Here is a 21,239-nt window from a genome sequence, read left to right as displayed (position 1 = left end):
GCAGGGGCAGCGTTGCAGGTCATCCACACAAATGCCAGAGCACCCCCCAACTCCCTTAGTTGCCTCACATCCATGTGGGGTAGAAGGGGAGACAAAATGAGCCCTGAGACAGAACCCCACACAAGAGAACCCAGGGGGCAGACGAGCAATCGTGTGTGCGTGCAGTTTTGTGTGCGTGACTCTGGGTGTGTGTGTGTCTCTGCAAGTTTCTGTGTGTCTATGTTTGTGTGTCTGTCCCTTTGTGTGCTTGTGAATGTGCCTGTGTGCTTTTGTTTGTGTCTGCATAGCTTTGTGCATCTTTGTGTGTGATGATCTGTGCACATGTGAGTCTGTGTTTAACTATTGCAGGGGTAGGCAACCTATGGCACGCGTGCCAAAGGCGGCACACGAACTGATTTTCAGTGGTGCTCACACTGCCCGGGTCCTGGCCGCCAGTCCCGGGGGCTGTGCTGCTGGCCTGGGGTACTGGCCGCTGGACCCCTTTCAGCTGGGGTTCCGTCCGCTCAGCCCGCTGCTGGCCGCTGGACTGGGGGGCTGTGCTGCCAGCCTGGGGTCCCAGCCGCCAGCCCAGGGCTCTGCAGCTGCCCCAAGCTGTGTCTCCCTGGCCCCAGCCTGGGGCAGTGAGGGGTGCACACAGGGGCAAGAAGGGGCACAGCTCAGCACCCCCACCTTAAAAATTGTTCCAATGCCACTGTCCTGGGATATTTTTAAGTCCTGATTTGCTGCTCTCATCACTGCCACGCCACGTGGACCAGCGCGCTGCGTTTGACGTTGAGATTAGAATGTATCTGCAAGAACGGGAATCAGAATTTTCTGACAGATTTCAAGATTTCCGGCGATTTGGCCCAATGCTTTCTTTTCTAATTCAACCTGAAAAGTTCAACGAAAGTGACTTGGATTTGTCAGTATTTCAGTGGATGGGGGTTGAGGATTTCAAAATGCAGCTCATTCAGTTATAAAGCTCAGAATTGTGGGCATCAAAGTTTGGTGATCTGCAGAGCGCATTTGAAGCTACCGAGAGAGATCATGGGGCCTCTATTCTGACCTGCTGGACGTCCTTGCCAGTGAAATTTAACTGTTTGAAGAAAATTGCGTTTGCAATGCTTTCAGCATTTGAATCCACATACCTGTGTGAGCAGGTATTTTCACACATGAAATCTGTCCTTTGTCCCTTTCGGAGCTAGTTAACAACTTATCACTCAGAAACCCATGTGCAGCCTAAAGTATCCAGATACATGGCAGACATTGGAAAACTCAGCAACGAAAAGCAAGGGCAAGGATCACACTAAACTGATAAGATCTGCATTTTAATTTAATTTTAAATGAAGCTTCTTAAACACTTTAAAAACCTTATTTACTTTACATACAACAATAGTTTAGTTATATAATATAGATTTATAGAAAGAGACCTTCTAAAAACGTTAAAATGTATGACTGGCACGCGAAACCTTAAATTAGAGTGAATAAATGAAGACTCGGCACGCCACTTCTGAAAGGTTGCCGCCCCCTGAACTATTGTGACAGACCCAGACCAGTGGGGTACAGGAGTCTGGTAGAAGGCAAATATACTGGCCACGGGATGAACAGTTTTCTGTTCCCTGAGTGACCAGAGCAGGGGCTGCCCTAGAGCAATTAGGATCCTGCTAGAGCCAATTAAGATAGGCAAGCTAATTAAGACTCCTGCAGCCAATTAAGAACTTATTAGAATCAATTATGGCAGGCAGGCTCATCAAGACACCTGGTTAAAAAAGGACCTCCCATCAGTTAGTGAGGGGGTGTGCAAGGAGCAGGCGTGCTGCTGGAGGACTGAAGACTATAAGTGTGATCAGGCTTCAGGAGGAAGATCCTGCAGTGAGGATAAAGAAGGTGCTGGGGGAAGGCCATGGGGAAGTAGCCCAGGGAGTTGTAGCTGTCACGCAGCTGAGACAGGGGACATTGTAGACAGCTGCATTCCACAGGGCCCTGGGCTGGAACCTGGTGTAGAGAGTGGGCCCGGGTTCCCCCCAACTCCTGATCAGACACAGGAGGAGTTGACCTGGTCTGTGAGAAACACCAGAATGGAAGGCCTAACATGGAAAGGGATCTGGCCTGTCCCCGACCCACTACGTGGGACACAGAGACTGCAGGGGTTGTTCTCCGTTTCCCCCATGCTGGCCAGTGATGAGGTTAGCTGAGTGAATGGCAGGTTTGAGCCTCTAGCAGAATCGGCCAAACTGAGGGCTGCCATGAACCTCTGAGGAGAACAAATCCGCCAAAAAGCGCAGGACCCACCAAGGCAGAGGAGGAACTTCGTCACACTGTGTATCTATAACAGTGTGTTTGTATATATGTGTGAGTGTGTGTGTGTCATTTTGTATGTTCATTTGTGTTATACTTATCTTTGCTTCCAGTATCACTGATGCACTAAAGGTTTTGCTTGGCATAAACACAACCCCCAACCTTTCTTTTCCGAATGGTGTCACTTGCTTCTGTCTGTGCCACAGGAAAGCTGCTGGCAGCAGCTGAGCAGATGACACTTTCTGCCTTCATCACTCGCCAGTTCTGCAGCCAGGGGAGGCATTCCCCTCCCACGTGACTCTCTTGCACTGAAGACAGGTGGTGAAACGTGAAACTAGAGCATTTGTTTAATGGAGTGTGCTGAAAATTGTATGAGACAAGCGTGTCCCATTTGTGGTACACGTAGCTAAGAGGCAGCTTGCCTTTTCATCACAAAACCAGACACTGAGCAGAGCCAGAAGGATTGCAGCTAGCAGGACAAACGGTTTAACAGGTGGACCTTGTACAATGAGGATCACAAAGATTTAAGGTACTTCCTATTGTTTCTGCATTGTGAGGTCCAAAAGAGATGGAACCAATTCCATCCCTGGTGCAACTCAACAAATCTCTCCAGTGTATTTAGCAAGGTAATGGTTATACCATTGTTCTATGCGTATTGCACCTTTAAATGTCTAAGGATTCAGCTGTCTATAAGGGCAGGAAGCTGCTTTGTGTTCACTTTGGTACAGACTTGCACAGAGGAAAAGGGGAAGGACAGGTGTCCAAAAATATACTTTTGGATGCCACGGTAGGTGAGAACACTGGGAGAAGACTATGTCACTCACCATAGAGATCTCTGGCCCAATGGATTTGCAATCCACTCCCAGCTGGCACCTCCATTTTAGCTAATAACTGCTGTGTTCCACCCCAGAAACAGCTGCATTTCAGTGGTGGGTGGAGTGATCCATTTATATTACATATCATTTCCCTCCCTCACGGGGGTGTTGTGAAACTCAGCTAGTTACTGATTGCAAAATGCTGTGAGATCTTCAGACGGGCTATAGAGGAGCAAATAGATTTACTTGCAAAGAGATGTTATCAGCAAGCAATTCAAATCAGCAGCAAGTCAGCCTGTGATGTGCAGAACAACCTTAACGGAAGGTAGCAGTTATTCAACATAAGGGAAATCCAGGGAAAGTGCCCGGAGCCCAAGTAACTGGGTTGTGGGATCATCTGTATCCATATGGGGCTGAGCAATGGAACCCTCAGCCCCAGCCCACAGCAGCTGGATGGGAAAGGTAGAAGTAGCAGCCACAAGCCACTATTACCCTCTGGACGGTTCACAGACCCACCCGCCATGCTTCCAGCCTGTCCCATCACACCTCCTTATCCCTCCTGTGTATAGTCCGCCGCTAAGCTGCTCTCCATGATCCAGCAAGGGGCACAGAGTCCCGGTGTCTGTGCTCTCCCCAGACTGACTATTCCAGGCAGTAGAGATAGGCTCTTTCCCCAGAGTTTTGGGTCATCTGTGTCTATGGGGGTCATCTGTGTCTATCAGAGTTTGGCCCACAATTGCAGAGGCTATAGCCAGTATTCACTACCTTCTTCTGAAGTTTCCAACAACACTTTGCTCATATAAGCGCTTTGGCACAGGAACCTTCTTACCGTTACATATATGTACTGTGCCTGGCGCAATGAATCCCCCGTCCTTGCTGCAATACAAATAAATAACTATAACATTAGGCAGCTTTTATGTGGGGCTCTCAAAGATGATCTGAGCTTTTCAGACTTGGACTCTGAGCTTAGAAGAACCAATAGCTTGTTTCCATTATAAACTCTGCTGCTATAATAAATTGCAATGCTTTCGATTGCTCTAGCCCCTTCCATCCCAAAGCACCTTAAAAATTGTGATCCTGCTTCTGCAATTATATCCATTGGTGTGGACCCCTGCTGCCACTGAAATCAATGGAGCTCAGTGTGTGAACCATACTGGGTCAGACCAATGGTCCATCTAGCCCCGTATCCTGTCTTCCGACAATGGCTGGTGCCAGAGGCTTCAGAGGGAATGAACAGAACAGGCACTTATTGTGTGATCCATCCCCTGTCATCCAGTACCAGCTTCTGGCAATCAGAGGTTTAGGAACACCCCGAGCATGGGATTGCGTCCTTGAACATCTTGGCTAATAGCCACGGATGGACCTATCCTCCATCAACTTACCTAATTCTTTCCTGAACTGAGTTATACTTCTGGCCTTCACAACATCCCTTGGCAATGAGTTCCACAGGTTGACTGTGCATTGTGTGAAGAAGTATTTCCTTATGTTTGTTTTAAACCTGCTACCTATTAATTTCATTGGGTGACCCCGGGTTCTTGTGTTATATAAAGGAGTAAATAACACGTCCTTATTCACTGTCTCTGCATCATTCATGATCTTATAGGGCTTGGCTACACTTGCGAGTTACAGCGCAATAAAGGAGGTCCGGGCGCACTAGCTCACTCCCTGTCCACACTGACAAGGCACGTAGAGCGCTCTGACTCCACGGCTACAGCGCTGCTGGTACTCCACCTCGGCAAGAGGAATAAAGTTTGCTGGAGCGCCATGGTGCCAGTGTGAGCGAGGTGTTGCATTACTGCCCTCTGATCAGCCTCCGGAAACGTCCCATAATCCCCTTAAGTCAAGTGGCCACTCTTGTCATTGTTTTTGAATCACTGCAGGAATGCGGATATGCCCTTTGAAAGCTCTGTTTCTGACAGCCAGCTGCTTATCTGCCCCGAGACAAAGCAAGCCATTAGTGTGGAATGCTGTGTGTGAGAGAGAGAGGTGGGGGGAGGGTGGTCTGCTGCTGTCTGAACTTACAAGACAGCACGCTGACATGCTCTCAGCCCCCAAAACCCACTCTCTCTGCCCCCACATACACACAACACACTCCCTGTCACACTCCCCTCCCCCCTGCATTTGAAAAGCACGTTGCAGCCACTTCCATGCTGGGATAGCTTGCCCATAATGCATCGCTCCCAATGCCACTGCAAATGTAGCCATACCAGTTCGCTGTCAGCTGTCAGTGTGGACAGACTGCAGCGCTTTCCCTCCTGTGCTCTCTGAAGGCTGGTTTAACTCAAAGCGCTCGACATCTGCAAGCGTAGCCAGGCCCATAAACCTCTCTCATATCCCCCCCCCTTGTGGTATCCATGCTGGATGATCTAATTACAGGGTTGGGACTTAAATCCATGCAATGCCAGTAAAATGCAGCCACTGCTGGGGTGGAAGGCTGTGACTGGCACACAGCACACTGCACAAAAGGGAGGGGAAGGGGGGAAAGGGGAAATTTTGGACAGGTACCACAATGCAAACCACTACGCTTATAAAAGTCTCAGGGGAAGCTGGAGGTCCTATCTCTTCTGCATAGACTTTAATTTGTAAGACTTCAACTGTGCATTTTAACACATTCCTTTTTCCAGGCTGCAAAGAGAAGTCATACTTTTGAAATTGTTTCCTCACCATATTCAGACATGTCACATACATATCGATATTTGTACATCTATCATCCAGATATACGTACAGCTATTTGTGGTTGTTGCTATCTACTAAGTAACTACATATCAGTTTGGCACTCTATATAATGGAAGAAAGAATTCCTTTCTGGGAGATCCACCGGTCAGAACACTTGTCTGCCACTCCTGCCTCAGTCAATCCAGTTTGTTACAGAAGAATCCTTGCAAGAATACTCTGTAGAAAACACAGATTTGCTCATTGGTAGCAGCTACAGGTTTTACATTGAATGGATTATTTCCACCCTTTAACTCCTATAAGCAACATGGAGCCAAATTCATCAGGGGGTTTAACTCCAGTGACTTCAGTGGGGTTATACCAGGGCTAAATTCATCCTGGGCATGTGTGTGCAACTCCATGCAACGATTCTGGAAAATTTCCAGCTGTTGATCAGCATAAATGGATGATGGCAAAGGGGTGATTTTTAATGTGCTTCTGTTACACCTGTTTATAACTTGCTAATGCAGGATTACACCGAGTTCAGCGTCTGATAAAATCCAAACCAATTTAACTGTCTAGGCTAGCTGCTCACCTGTTTTATCTTCTCAATTCATTATCTATTCGCACACCCACCTGACCTTCCCTTCTCCCCCAAACTCCGCATTTCCTACTCGCTGCTACAGTTGCATTTTTCCTCGGGTGATCTTGAAATCCACCGCCGAAGTCGCAGCAGCGGGACTAGGGGAATGCAAAGCTGCGGGGGAAGGCAGAAAACCAGCCCATGTGACGGCTGCAGCCGGAGGGTGGAGGGAAAGGGTCCTGGTCTCCCCGGGAAGCCCCCGAAAGTTTGTACTTCGTGCGGGCAGATCTGTCCGTCCGTCCGCCCAGCTCTCCAGCGCTGCGAGCGAAGCGGGTTGCGCCCCTCGCAGACGGCCCCAGCTCGGGCTGTCTCCCCGGACGGGGAGCGGACATCAGCCCTGCGGCAAAACGAGAGCTCCGTCTCGGCCTCCCCCGCGCCCGGGAGACTGCAGCCTCCCCGCCCCGCCGCGGCGCACGGAGACCCGCCCGCGATGTAAGGTCGGGGCGCGCCCCGCCTCCCCCCGAGCCCGCAGCATGAGCTCGGATCCCCGCTACCGGGCCTCCTCCTACCGCAAGCTCTTCGGGGAGCCCCCGCGGCTGCCCGCCTCGCTCCCCGCCAGCGGCCGGGCGCCTCCCGCCGGGCCGAGGCGTGGGTGGACCTGGGCCCGGCGCCCGCCCGGGCCCGGGAGCACGGGCTGGGCCGCGGCGGCGGGGAGCAGGAGCGGCTGGCCGGGGGGATGCAGAGCCTGCGGGCGCGCTGCGACAAGGAGGCGCGGGGCCGGGCCGAGGCGGAGCAGCGCGCCCGGGCGCAGCAGCGGGAGGCGGACGGGGCGGCGCGGGCCCGGCTGGGGCTGGAGCAGAAGGTGGAGGCGCTGCGGGAGGAGCTCGCCCTCCTGCGCCGGGCGCACGGGGAGGAGCGGGCCGAGCGGGCGGAGCCGGACCTGGCCCAGCCGGACCTGAGCGCGGCGCTGCGGGAGATCCGCGCTCAGGACGAGTCGCTGGCGGCCAGGAACCTGCAGGCGGCCGAGGAGCTACGGTACCGCGCCAAGTTCGCCACCCTCAACGAGCAGGCGGCGCGCAGCCGCCAGGCCGCCCGGGCCAGCCGCGAGGAGATCCACGGGTGCCGCCGCCGGCTGCAGGCCCGCACGCCGGAGAGGGAGAGTCTGCGCGGCGCCAACGAGTCCCTGGAGCGGCAGATCCAGGAGGTGGAGGAGAGGCACGGCGCCGAGGTGGGCGGGTTGCTGGTGAGGGAGCGCCGGGCACCTCCGCCCCGTGCAGCGCCGGGCACCTCCGCCCCGTGCAGCGCCCTTGTTCCCGGGGTGGCGTTGAGTATCTCTCCCCTGCGCACGGGTAGGTACCCCTGGCCACCACTAGCCAGCCCCAACTGGCCGTACCTCTCCCTTGCAAGTCCTGCACAATGGACTGACTCCGCTGGAATGGTCCGAGAAGTCCGGGTCTCAGGGATATCAGCAGGGGCTGGGGAAGTCTGGGGAGTTTTCTAGTTTGACTGGGAAGGCAGCGACAGCGGAGCATTATGTCAAACCAACCCGTGCATGAGCCGCTGGAAATCAGGGAAGGGCCCCCCCTCTCCCCCCCCCCACACACCTGGGAGAGCGGAGGGTTAAAGGATTTCATGGGGTCCCAGAAGATGAAGAACTGCGTGGGGTTGTTTGGGAGTTTGACCATTGGCTTTAGTGGAGCCTGGAAGTCACACACTGCGTTGGACTGAGAGCGGGGCGCCGGCGTGCAGAGAAAGCTCGTGGTGCAAATGCATAAACAGGTGCACACAGCCATAGCCATGATTTCCCTGTAGCCCCAGGATGTCTGTGCAAAGGGATCAGTCTTCAGGTCTTCTGCGTTCCCACCCTCAAGATCGGCGTGTGTCTGCGCTGCCCGGGCTGCAGGTTTCACGTGGGTGGGTGTTGGAGCAATGGGTAGACAGGGCTGGGAAAACTTTGTCTCTATCCAAGGTCCTGAATTTGGCATTGACCTTCATCAGACTTCAGCGGATCGTTATAAAAAGCCTTTTAATTCATGTTTAATGAATTAAGAGAATTTCTTCCCAAACGAGCCTTTAAAGACAGTTTTGTTAATTTTAATGGAAGCTGAATTCTCGGATTGCCTTTTCTTTTTCTTGATGGGTAATTTCTAGAAACCATCTGAACTGTGTTTGGTCCATAACAGTTTGTTTTTCGCAGGAGTGGGTGGGTGAGATTCGGTGGCCTGCGTTGTGCAGGAGGTCGGACTAGATGATCCTCATGGTCCCTTCTGACCTTAGTATCTATGACCTGGGTCCCAGCTGCCTTGACCTGCTTTCAAGGGCACTTGTAAGGTGTAAATTGCCGTAGTTAGAACCCTTCCCAGCTCTATTAGGAGAATCATTCCTTAAGGCCTGCCCCAAAGACCACTGAAGTCAATGGGAAGACTCCCTCTGATTTCAATGCGCTTTGGATTAGACCCTCAATCTCTTTTGTATGGTTTGGGAAAGATGCTCATTTAAATTCCTCTGACTCTCAACCAAATACAGTACTAGAATTTTTCCCGGTTTTACTACAGGGAAGCCCTGGTGATGAGAAAAGAAATTAAGGTTGCAACATCTTGTTAACCTAACTGGTCAGCCTTAGCTAAATTGTACAGCTTCTTTCTGAATGAATTACTGTGCATGATATTTAACGGATACTATTTCATATTTATATTGAAGTGCGGCCCCCATGCATTTTCAGGGCCATACTGTGCTAAGAGCTGTATAAACTCATGATACCTGCTCTAAACTGCTTGCAATCTAAGTAACTAGTTGGTGTTATTCTTCTTCCATTAATAATATGGAAATAGTTTGATGTCCTGTGATAGTGCATACAGGTGGACTCAAAGGAATTCCATATTAGTAACCCTCTTAAATATTGTAGCCTTGATGCCATGTAAACAGAAATTGCAAGAACAACCAATATGTAGGAGGAAATGCTACAACCAGATTAAACTCTGGGATAGTTGAAATTGATCTAATTATGGAAAATCAACTTTTAAATGTATGATTCTTGTATTTTAGTTTAGTGGGGGTGGTAATTAGTGGCATCTCTTGCATCCTTTATAGGATAGAGCTTAAATCAGTAGTGTCCTATAGAAATCTATATATTTTAATAGAAAATTAGATTCTTTCCATAGTTTGGGGTATTTTAAACCATCCTATCGATTTCTATAGCAGGGATACATTCTCTCTATGAAATTCTGTAGGACTGCTTAAAAAGATATAGAAAGAGTCCCACTTTCTATTCAATTTTATAGGACTTTTCCATAAGAGAAGACCTACGGATAGATGCTCATAATGTTGTCAGCTTCACACGTTCTATAGCAATATTTCTTGTTGCAGCCTTCCACATAAGTCTCCAGACTTTACTGCTTTTTGCTCTGAAATACCTTCCCCATACTAGCTGGCATGGGTCTTGGGCCAAATGTAGCCCACAGTTCTACAATAAGGTCCATTGGTGCCCTCATATTCAACATATAGGTGTGATCCATGAAGACTACAAATCCCAGCATGCAGTGCTCCATCTTCTGCTGTTTGGGTGAAATTTAGTTTTTAAGCATTGCCTCTTCTTACAGTCCATGGGGACTAAAATTAAAGAGAGACCTGAATAAGGGGCCCATTTAAGCAAAATGTAACTGATCCACTTAAGTGGATGATATATTCATTAATTGCTGTTTGACCCCAAGAGGTGCTGAGCACCCAGCCCTCACATTGATTTTTAGTGGGCATCACAGATGCGCCCTGTAGCCCAGGCCCTTAGGTAATACAAGAAAACCTTTTTACATTGTCAGAGCAAGTGGTATGAAAAGCAGCCTCATCTCACCTGTGCAGTGTTAAATCCAAATCTGGGGCAAATAGGCCAGGACATACATTTCCTTGCAGCACCATCCAGGATTTCCACACGATTGATGCCCCCCTGCTAGTGTCTGAATGGTGACTGTTGCAACCCAGGCTTGACACAAGCTGCTCCCTGCTAACACAGGATCACAGAGAAGGGAATGACGAAGAGGCTGGAATTTATACATGGGTTCAGAAACAATGTATGTTAGCAGGCAAACATGGGTGCTAAAGCGGGGCATGTAGGTAGGGCAGAAAGGCAGAGCTCTGTATCTGAAATACTCGTCAGTCAATATGCCTGATATTTATTATACATCTTACCCAACCCTGTCCCAGAGCAATAGGGGAGAGGAATATAGCCAAGTTGTACATAGGAGTGGTTTTGTACCGAGGGGTGCTCAAATAAGGTGACAGAGAATTAGAGGAAATGAAAAGAGCAGTGTTTTATCTGAGAGTGGCGTTATTATCCAACAAAACCATTGTTAATTTAGGGGGTCAATAGCCCAGCATCGCTGTACCAATGAGGATATTATTTATAATTACTTGTGTTGTGACTCCATCTGGGAGCCCCTCTCACAGACCAAGTCCCTGCTGTGGTAGGTGCTGTTCAAACACTGAACAAAAATATGTTATAAATCAGGGCTATTATAATGGGAGTTTATATTACACAGGGCACTAATTTTCTCCCAGAATGCCCTCTGCATCTCAGTGTGTGCCCTGATGATCTCCTCATTCTTTCTTCATTTGTAACTCCCGTTCTGCATCCTTGAGTTTCTGCCCCAGGGTCACTGTCCTTGTGACTTAATCAGAATCCATCAATGATGTTTGTTAAAGGGGGTCACAGGCGCAAAGCAAGGCATTGCTTCCAAATTCGAGGCAGAGGGGGCAGATGTATGAGAACTCAGGGACTAGATTGATGGAGGCAGTGTAAACAGACATTGCATCTCTAGAGTAACTCTACTGAAGTCAATGGATTTACCCGAGGTTGACATGGGTGCAGCCGAAACCAGGATTTGGCATGCCAGCGACTTGTTTAGCTCCATGCATTTTGCTGCTGGCAGCCATCTTTGCATTCTGTATTTAGTAGGTTACACAAGACCAAAAGTAGGACAGGGAGGAGGGAGTGGCGGAATGAAATACCAACAAGTCTCGTCCACTGTAGGCACAGAACTGCACCTAGTCATTAAGGGCTGACTTGGGAAGAAACAGAGAGGGAGAGAATTTTCTTCGCTGGCCAATGCAGAATAGCCGGCTTCCCACACAGGTCTAAGTTATACAACTTTCATGTGCATTCTAACTACATATACATCCAAAAAACTAAAAGCCTGAATCAGATGGTGCCTATGGGCACATCTGACCCAACAAAGACATTCCCAGATAATTATTTGGGTTGGGAGGAACTTCTTGTGGGCCATCTATTGCCGTGTCTTCATGGTATCAGCTTTGATTTTACAATGGTGAAACAATCTCTGCTTGATTGCCTAGCCTTTCTCAGACAACAGCAATTCCACAGTCTCTCTAAGCCGTTTACTCCATTGTTATATAATTTCCCCCTAATATTCAACCTATATTTTCCCTGCTGCCTGCTCCACCTTGTTTTGTCACTGACTAATGAGATCATTGTCCTCTTTGCAAACAACCCCGGCTGTATTTATGGGGAAAAGCAACCATGTGAAAATCCCTTAATTTTATGACAGCAAAAAAAACCCCCTGTCACTCTGACCCATTGCACAGCGGGCAGCTTAATTTATTAGGAAAATCTGCTGCATGCCTTAAATTACCTATGGGCTGCTCCTGGTCAAGTCAAGGAGCGTTTGCCATTGACCTCACTGGGAGCAGAAGAGAACGTTAAGATTTGTGACAAATTTCCTCAATGTTTTTGATGGGGCTTCGTCTTGCAGAACTTGCACGTGTTTGTATGTGCATCCTTGAACACCAGTGTTAAACAGGTGATCAGTGCCTTACAGGTGTTTTAGCCATATTTTCAAATGACACAAATAAAGCAAGGCTGCTGTTAGCACAGTTATACCTTAATGGCCTAGACCAGAGGTGGGCAAACTGCGACCTGTGGGCCACATCCGGCCCGCGGGACCATCCTGCCCGGCCCTTGAGTTCCCAGCTGGGGAGGCTCACCCCCGGCCCCTCCCCCACTGCCCCCCTCTCCCCCGTAGCCACGCTGCCGCACGGGCAGCACCCTGGGCAGTGGGGCTGTGCACTCCTGCAGGGCAGCATGGCAGCGTGTCTGGCTCCAGCCAGGCAGCGTGGCTGCCAGACATGCTGCTCTGAGCGGCATGGTAAGGGGGCCGGGGAGTTGGATAATGGGCAGGGGTCCTGGGGGCCAGTCAGGGGACAGGGAGCAGGGGGCAGTTGGATGGGGTGGAGATTCTGGGGGGGTGGTAAGGGGAAGCGGAATGGGGGGGGTGTTGGATAAGCGTGGGAGTCCTGGGGGCCTGTCGGGGGCAGGGCAGTCAGGGAGCAGGGGGGGTTGGATGGGGGTGGGGTCCCAGGAGGGAGCGGTCAGGGGACAAGGAGTAGGGGGGGTTGGATGGGTCGGGGGTTCTGAGGGGGGCAGGAAGTGGGAGGGGGTGAGGGCTAGGCTGTTTGGGGAGGCACAGCCTTCCCTACCAGGCCTTCCATACTGTTTTGCAACCCCAATGTGGCCATTGGGCCAAAAAGCTTGCCCACCCCTGTCCTAGACCCTGACATATGCCTGACACACCTAACCCTTGTGAAAAGTGAATTAATTGAATGTTGATAAATGCAAAGTAATGCACATCGGAAAGCATAATCCCAACTATATATGTACAATGATGAGGTCTAAATTAGCTGTTACCACTCAAGAAAGAGATCTTGGAGTCCTTGTGGATAGTTCTCTGAAAACATCCACTCAAAGTGCAGCCGCAGTCAAAAAAGTGAACCGAATGCTGGGAATAATTAAGAAAGGGATAATAGGACAGAATATATCATGTTGCCTCTATATAAATCCATGGTACGCCCACACCTTGAATACTGTGTGCAGATGTAGTCGCCCCATTTCAAGAAAGATATATTGGAATTGGAAAAGGTTCAGAAAAGGGCAACAAAAATGATTAGGGGTATGGAAGGGCTTCCGTATGAGGAGAGATTAGTAAGACTGGGACTTTTCAGCTTGGAAAAGAGACGGTTAAGGGGAGATATGATTGAGGTCTATAAAATCATGACTGGTGTAGAGAAAGTAGATAAGTTGTTTGCTACTACTTATAACACAAGAACTAGTGGTTACCAAATGAAATTAAAAGGCAGCAGATTTAAAACAAATAAAAGGAAGTATTTCTTCACACAATGCACAGTCAACCTGTGGAACTCCTTGCCTGAGGATGTCGTGAAGGCCAAGACCATAACAGGGTTCCAAAAAGAACTAGATAAATTCATGGAGGATAGGTCCATCAATGGCTATTAGCCAGGATGGACAGGAATGGTGTCCCTAGCCTCTGTTTGCCAGAAGCTGGGAGTGAGCAACAGGGGATGGATCACTTGATGATTCCCTGTTCTGTTCATTCCCTCTGGGGCACCTGGCACTGGCCACTGCTGGAAGACAGGATACTGGGTTAGATGGATCCTTGGTCTGACCTAATATGGCCGTTCTTATAGCATGGAGCCAGGTCCTCAGCTGGGGTAAAGCAGCATAGCTCCATTGATGTAAATGAAATTATATTGACCTGCACTGTCTGAGGATCTGGCTTTGTGTGTGGAAATTATGCATTTTAGAGTGGGTGGGTCAAAATCAGAGATAGCGTGAGTGAGTGCAAGTCCCTTGAATTCAACATGAGTCTTTTAGGAACTCAGTAGAGTGGCAGCAGCTTACGCGGTCTGAATTTGGCCCTGTGTCTTCAGTATAGTTGTGTATGCACCAGGTCTGTAGGATTTTGTTTTAATATGAACTGGGATTGTTCAAGAAAATTGGAAATTTGCAGCTTCAGGCACCATCCCTTTAAGTTACTTTACAAATATTTACAATATTTTAAAAGACAAATAGGCTTTGCGACTTGACAGCTTAGCACTTTCCAGCATGCACTTTCCACTTTACGTCTACACTTTCAGCATTAATTTGTGAAGCAGGGAAAAAAATAAAGATGAGGTCACCTGGGCCCGGAAGGTGTAGATGGTATTAAGGAGAGGCGGAGTGTGTCTGTGTAGGAGCTGTCTCTTCCATTACCACCATCTTCTCTTGCCACTCCTTGGGGAACTGCTATGTCTTCAGCTAAGCTCTGAGGAGCCTTTCGATGCTTCCCATTGATGACCTCCTGTCCCAGCCACCGTTCTTCCAGGAGAGAGCTGCACTAAACTCCTTTGGAACCTGGAGATGTTGCTCATCCGCTAACCTCAGCTGGTGATCAATGTGGGTTCCTCCCTCTCAAGGTGTTGGGAGTCCTGCCTATGGAACGCTCCTAGCAGGTTCGGGGAATCTACCATGCCACCATTTTGCTGCTGCTGTAGGACACTGGTTCATGCTACAGCATGGAACAAATTTGTAGCTGTGATTGAGTGGTTAACATTTGTGTGTGCAAAAAAAGTGGTGTCTCCTCATGGTCATGCCTAAAAGCTCAGCTAAACCCTTAGCCACAAGAGAGGGAGGGCATCTCTTACACAATCCTAAACTTTCCTTTCGGGGCTGGGCTCCCACTGTACATAATCCTTGCCTTGCATCAGAACACTTAAGACCAACCTGATTCCACAACCCCCTGCTTTGCTTAATCAATCTCTAAGGGCCAAATCCGAGGAGGTGCTGAGCACCCATCTCCCACCACTGGCAGATGGTGCTCAGCAGCTTTCAGAAGTGGGTCCTCAGTGAGTTATTTCTCTCAACTCTGGGCTCCTCTGTGTCTAATTGGACACATTTGTCTAATTGTCCCATTAACAAACATCCAAGAAATTAAATAAAGCAATTGGAAAAAATGAAAGAGGCAGGTCGAACAGCAGCTGTGGCCTTGTTTTCCTGCCGTAGTTATCTTAATTGGAATTTCCCCTTGCTGCGCTCTTGTCCAGGAATCTGCTGGGATGGATGAGTTGGCAATTGTATTTTCCCCTTTCTCTATAATGAAATGAACATAAAGTGTTCAGCTAAGGACTTTGCTTTTGAAACAAAAGCTCCTTATCTCCCTGGGCTTGCTTGATTGCAGGACAGCATCAGTCAGCTGGAGAATGACTTGAGGAACACCAAGAGCGAAATAGCTCGTCATCTGAGGGAGTATCAAGACTTGCTCAACGTTAAAATGGCTCTGGATATAGAGATTGCTGCATACAGGCAACACCTCACGCTATTTATTTGACCTGCCCTCTTCCATACCACCTTACCTGGCACAAAACCATAAATCTAAAAAAGCACTTGGTTTTGTTTTCATTGTTGAGGGTAAATGGAGGGCACATGCAGTGGATATGGGGGTACTCATCGCACACTGGGTACAGCCAGCCAATGCCAACATACCTCAGTCCTGACCTGCGTTACTCCCTGATAGGCCAGTCTGGGCTCCCCGCCATAGGTCTGCCAATACCCCTCAATCCAGGCCCAAAGTCCCCTCCTGCTCTTCTAGTCCCCCACCCCCACAGCCGGTGTTGTTGTTCACATTAAAGCAACGCAAGCCTGTGTTTCATATCTACATTGTTTTGACTGAAAAAGATTCCAGATCTGAACAACAGTAACACCAGAGGCTGCTGTTCCCAGCAGCTCGCTCTGTGTCCCTGCAGTCTGGGGTCCCCCTTTCTGATATGGAGGGTGACCCCATTTGACATCTGCAACCCCCACCCACTATCCTTTCCAAACACCAGTTACTCCATGCATATACCGCCCCCTCAGCTCCGCCAATGCGCTTCACCCCTTAGCCCCTCAAATTAGTCTGTCTGTGGTGTTTAGTCTTGTCCCAGGCTTGGAGATGAGCCCAGAGATCGATTGACCAAACTCCTGCACGTGACATAGATGGTTGGACTAGATGATGGGGGTTGGACTAGACGACCTCCTGAGGTCCCTTCCAACCCTGATATTCCATGGCATAGGAATAGCCCCCACTCCCCCACACACACCCCTTGTAACGTCTCCTGGGAGGCTGAGTCCCCATTTTTCTCCTCTTGGGATGAGCTTTCTCATCTCCGTGATCTTCAGTCTGTCAGGAGGGCTCCCCTTCCCCCAGAATCTCTCCCCTCTTCCCCTGCTGTGATACTGAGAGAGTCTTTGAAGTCAAGGTTTGAGCCCCTTGCATTAACCTTCTAGCCCTGGAGTAGTCTTGATCATTAGCACAGTGACAAAGGGGATGTTCAAGTCCCACCCCTGGGTCCCAGTCTCAGCCCCGCTGGTGCTGTATCCCTTGCATGTTCCAGCCCTATCCACTATGGGGGTTTGCTTCCCTGGGCAAGCAAGGTCATTTTTTGGCTCCTCTCCCTCGACAAATGGTATTTCCAAGTTCTTCTGAAACTGCAGCTACATCCTGCCTTCGCGTCCAGCCCAGGTCAGGAGTGACTGAAAGCTGTGCCTGGTTGACAACCATTTGGTAGCCTACTTGAAAAGGTGCTCAGCTGCCATGGTGATGGGCCTGGTATAAGAACCTACCTTAAACAGACTGCACCACACACCACTGCTGATGCTGGTCCATTACTGCGTGTCAAGCATTCCAATCCTGACCTGCAGAAACCTTTATTATCCACACTCGGCCTCTCGATTCAGCCATGTCAGTGCTTCTCAGGTCCAGTACTGGTACCAAACACAGCTCTCTTGACATACCTCAGTCCTGACCTGGCCTAGTCCCTCACCCCCCACAACTGTGCCAACGGCTGTTAATCTTGGCCTTCAACACTCCTTGCTATCCCAGATCTTGGGCCTTTCTTGAGTAGAGTGTAGCCTTCGTACCAGATTGTTGAGTGGCTTTGTGATGTACATGTCTGGCGCCATGGCCAGATTCACACTCCTGTGTGAGCGAGGGCAGTACCTTCATTCAAGTGCAGCAACTCCGTGCCAGCCCCCCACACTAAGCACAGCTGATATTGAAATTCTAATTCTTTCCACCTCCACAAAGTTCTCCCTATTCCCCTATAAATTGGTGGGGGGGGGAGGCGGAGAGGAGAAGCAGTCTCAACTGCCCCTATGCAGTTGGCTCTAGACTGCCATGCTGCTGGAACAATTGCCCTGTTGATCATGCAGCTAGGCCTGAAAGAGGTTCTGTTGTGTCTGATTTAAAACTGGGCAAACCTGGGAAGGTTCAAGAGGTTTGAACACTCGTGAAATGCAGGTGCTTAACCAAAAGATGGCTGAGAGGAGATATGATTGCTCTCTATACATATATCAGAGGGATAAATACCACGGAGGGAGAAGAGTTATTTAAACTCAGTACCAATGTGGACACAAGAACAAATGGATATAAACTGGCCATCGGGAAGTTTAGACTTGAAATTAGATGAAGGTTTTAACCATCAGAGGAGTGAAGTTCTGGAACAGCCTTCCAAGGGGAGCAGTGGGGGCAAAAGACATATCTGGCTTCAAGACTAAGCTTGATAAGTTTACAGAAAGGATGATATGATTGGATAGCCTAATTCTGGCAATTAATTGATCTTCGACTATTAGCGGTAGATATGCCCAATGGCCTGTGATGGGATGTTAGATGGGGTGGGATCTGAGTTACTACAGAGAATTCTTTCCTGGGTGTCTGGCTGGTGAGTCTTGCCTACATGCTCAGGGTTCAGCTGATCACCATATTTGGGGTCGGGAAGGAATTTTCCTCCAGGGCAGATTGGCAGAGGCCCTGGGTTTTTTTGCCTTCCTCTGCAGCGTGGGGCACAGGTCACTTGCTGGAGGATTCTCTGCACTTTAAAGTCTTTAAACCATGATTTGAGGACTTCAGTAGCTCAGACATAGGCTAGGGGTTTGTTACAGGAGTGGGTGGGTGAGATTCTGTGGCCTGCGTTGTGCAGGAGGTCAGACTAGACTATCATAATGACCTTATAGTCTATGATTCTATGTGTATGTTTTTCCCACGGACATCAGAAAGAGATCTCTTGAGACAGCAAAACTGGGTGGGATTCAACCTGTTGCTTCTAATGGCTAAAGCCCTCCACTGTGGGTCCTGACTCTCACAGAGACTCCCTATAAATGACCCTGCAAGTCAAGATCAGTCAGAACACTTGAACAATCCCCCCCACATTTGAACATGGAGGTGCTGGAAGGGAGTGTTTCTCAGCAGGGAGCCTTTGGCTCTGGAAACTTGCTTCCCCTGCAGAGCTGCTTCTTGTCCTTCTAGCATGCCTCCTCTGGCCTATATTGAGCTGGTGAGAGTGGTGGGTAAATTTCATTTGTAGACTAGGGTGTTCATTTGATGATTATTATTTTTTTATATTATGTTCAAACGTAACAGAACTGTGTCCAGAAATCACAGATTGAGGCATATTTTATATATTGGTCACATGAGAACCTGCTTTCTACTCTTTCCTGCCTTGTTCTGGTCCTGGTTAGAGCCCACAAAGACACAGAAAAAATAACAAAGGGGAAAACTGAGCTGTTTTAAACCTCAAAAAGGTTTGGGTTGAGTTTCAGGTGTAGATGTGGAGTGCTTCTTATTTTCATCCAGATATTGCCTGAAGCAGAATTCTGGGTCAGATACTCTCAGACTTTGCCGGTGTTTAAAATCTGAACCTGCCCTAGATCACATTTTGCAAATACCCACGCCACCCCCGCCCCCTCCATCTCTATAATGAGTCAATAAAAATAAGAGAGATCCAAGCACATCCAAATATATGGAATGTTCCAAAACTGGGTCCAAACTTTGCAGCTGGAGCCCATCTCAGTTTATATCCAAACTGGTTTGTCCATCTTTAACCTGAGCCACAGAGGTGGTAACCTTCTCCAACTTACCTCTCCTTCTGTGGTGTGTTTGCAGGAAGCTGCTGGAAGGTGAAGAGACACGTTTTACCACTGGAAGCATCAGCATTTCGGCTCTGAATCCGCATTCTAACCCCAGTTATTCTTTCCAGCCCAGAGTCTTCAATTTACCTGTGGCCACTGTCTCAAAAATATATCCTACTCAGTTTTTTAAGAAAGAAGAGAAAGAGGAGGCTTCTAAAGTGTCCTCTAAAGTATAATCTAGTCAGATGGGGGAGACCTTTGCTGAAATGATTGAGGAGACTGAAATGTCTACTAAGAAAACTGAGCAATCAAACCTGAAGGAAGGAAACATTACAAACCAAAAAATGTAACCTTTTATATGAATAGAAACAGCATTTAAGGGGGAACAATATACACTAGACCTTTCAATTGTCTACACCTGAATTAATGCACTTGTCACCCAGTATAAATGTCCCAGCGCTTCAGCATCATTAGAAACAGTACATCCCACACCATAGCCAGGAGCAATTAAATGACAGAGGGATCTCAAAGCTTAGGCTGAAATTGGAGAGGATGGCAAACTGGGTAACTACATCTTCCGGGGTCATCACGATTAGCTAAACCAAATCACACAATAAGGAACTCCTCACTCCAAAGACGACACAATCGACCCACATTTGTGGCTGCTCCTGATGTATGTTTTACACATGTTAAGGCTATTTCCAGTTACAAACTATACTAGGAGAAGGCTGAATTTGGTCTATTCTTCCCCTTTAAAGCAGTTTCAGGTTTGGATAGACAGTCTCTGTAGCACCCTGCTCTGCAGTTAGCTCGATGCATGTTGGTCATTTCTGTGATTGCATAGTGACTTCTTGTGTCCATATCATCTCATTCCATCTGGTAGCCAACTGGTTAAGAAAAAGACATTGATTCAAATTGACGGTGCCAACTAGTCACAGGGTTAAAAAATTGTTTTTATATAGATATAGTTTCTTAATTATGGGCCTTGATCTATTTTAAAAATCAGCAGAATACAAAACAAACAAAAACCAAACCCCCAACAGCCCCAAATTCTTGACCTGTAGCCTGTCACTTTAACTCTAGAAGCACAGAACATACTGAGCTATGAGACAGCCTGACTTCTGCACGAGCATTAAACTCTAAGGTGCATACATTTCTGCCAATCGACTGTTTCTCTGTTTTGGTGGCATTTGTCTGTCCATACTCTCATGAGACGAGGTTTATCAATAGCACATGTAAGTTAGGAGAGTTTCCTTTGTGTATTTAAAATGTGTACACACGACTGCACAATCATGGATCCACAATAAGTGGATTTCAATGGCTCTTCCAGTGCATTTCTGATGACATGTTGGAAGATGCATACTTTTTGTCCTCAGTATTCAGACTCAGAAGCAACACAGCCGCACAAACACTCCACTTCTGCTTGATAAATAGACAACAACTGGTGCTGTGAGGTAATATGATTAAAATAATTCCAGCTTCCACCACACCTTTTCAGACGAACAGTCATGGAGTCACAGGTGACCATAACAGAGAGATTCTAGTCACTGGAAGGACGGATTCACACCCAACGTTTTTCCAAAGGAAGGGATTCTGGCAGGGTAGCATTTCACCTTCCATTTCAATCTGCCAAACTTTGTTAGTGTGTGTGTCTCCAGTCTACCTGTTCCAATGTATGCCAAGTTCAATATAGGATTTACTATTGTAGGTTTTTCCAATGCCTTAAAATCGCCAGCGATCGCTTTTGCAAGAGCTGAAGACCGTGCGTTTGTTGTGTGTTTGCCAAAGCACTGTGCCATGATGAGGTTATGATCACACAAGACCTTGGTGTCAGTGTTGCCAGGATAAGCTCCTGGAAATAGAACATTGTTTGCTCACACTTTTCCTCTTCTACTGTAAGGCACAAGTTAATAAAAAAAAATTGTGACATGAATCCCACCACTCTCTTGTATCCTCTTTCAGGCTGTCTTGATTTGAGAACTCACCATCTGCTCTGTTCCTGGGTCAGTTTCTTCTGTCACACCAGTGCAGCCCTGTCTTCAAAGCGTAGGAGAGCATGATTTAGTATAATACATAAATCTGTTATTTGGGATGCACTAGAATGGAAACGAGAGGGCAGGGTCCTCAGCTGGCATGAGTTGTCATAGCTCAGTTAAGTCCATGGAGCTGTAACAATTTGCACCAGCTA

At 48.3% G+C, this 21,239-nt stretch overlaps 2 protein-coding genes across 12 annotated transcripts in view; one reads left to right on the top strand and one right to left on the bottom strand.

Annotated features, from left to right (window-relative positions):
- Positions 1 to 6,493: 6,493 nt before the first annotated feature.
- Positions 6,494 to 20,984, top strand: INA (internexin neuronal intermediate filament protein alpha). Its single transcript, XM_073354795.1, is given in 4 exon segments — positions 6,494 to 6,745; positions 6,947 to 7,570; positions 15,348 to 15,472; positions 19,086 to 20,984. Coding segments are annotated over 4 exon segments (1,317 nt in total). The 3' UTR covers positions 19,402 to 20,984.
- The window catches only part of PCGF6 (polycomb group ring finger 6), a 67,555-nt gene continuing 65,708 nt past the window's right edge, over positions 19,393 to 21,239 (bottom strand). For 5 of the 11 annotated variants that reach the window (XR_012160080.1, XR_012160078.1, XR_012160079.1 and 2 more), the window contains one exon: positions 19,393 to 21,088. The gene's annotated coding sequence lies outside the window, so the exon portion shown is untranslated. The remainder of the gene's footprint in view (positions 21,089 to 21,239) is intronic. The other 6 variants (XR_012160086.1, XR_012160084.1, XR_012160087.1 and 3 more) reach the window with 4 other exon arrangements.

Source organism: Lepidochelys kempii, chromosome 7, assembly GCF_965140265.1.
Source record: "Lepidochelys kempii isolate rLepKem1 chromosome 7, rLepKem1.hap2, whole genome shotgun sequence".
Lineage (NCBI taxonomy): Eukaryota > Metazoa > Chordata > Testudines > Cheloniidae > Lepidochelys > Lepidochelys kempii.
The sequence above is the reverse complement of the archived record's forward strand: the minus strand, read 5'-3'. Positions and strand labels throughout refer to the sequence as shown.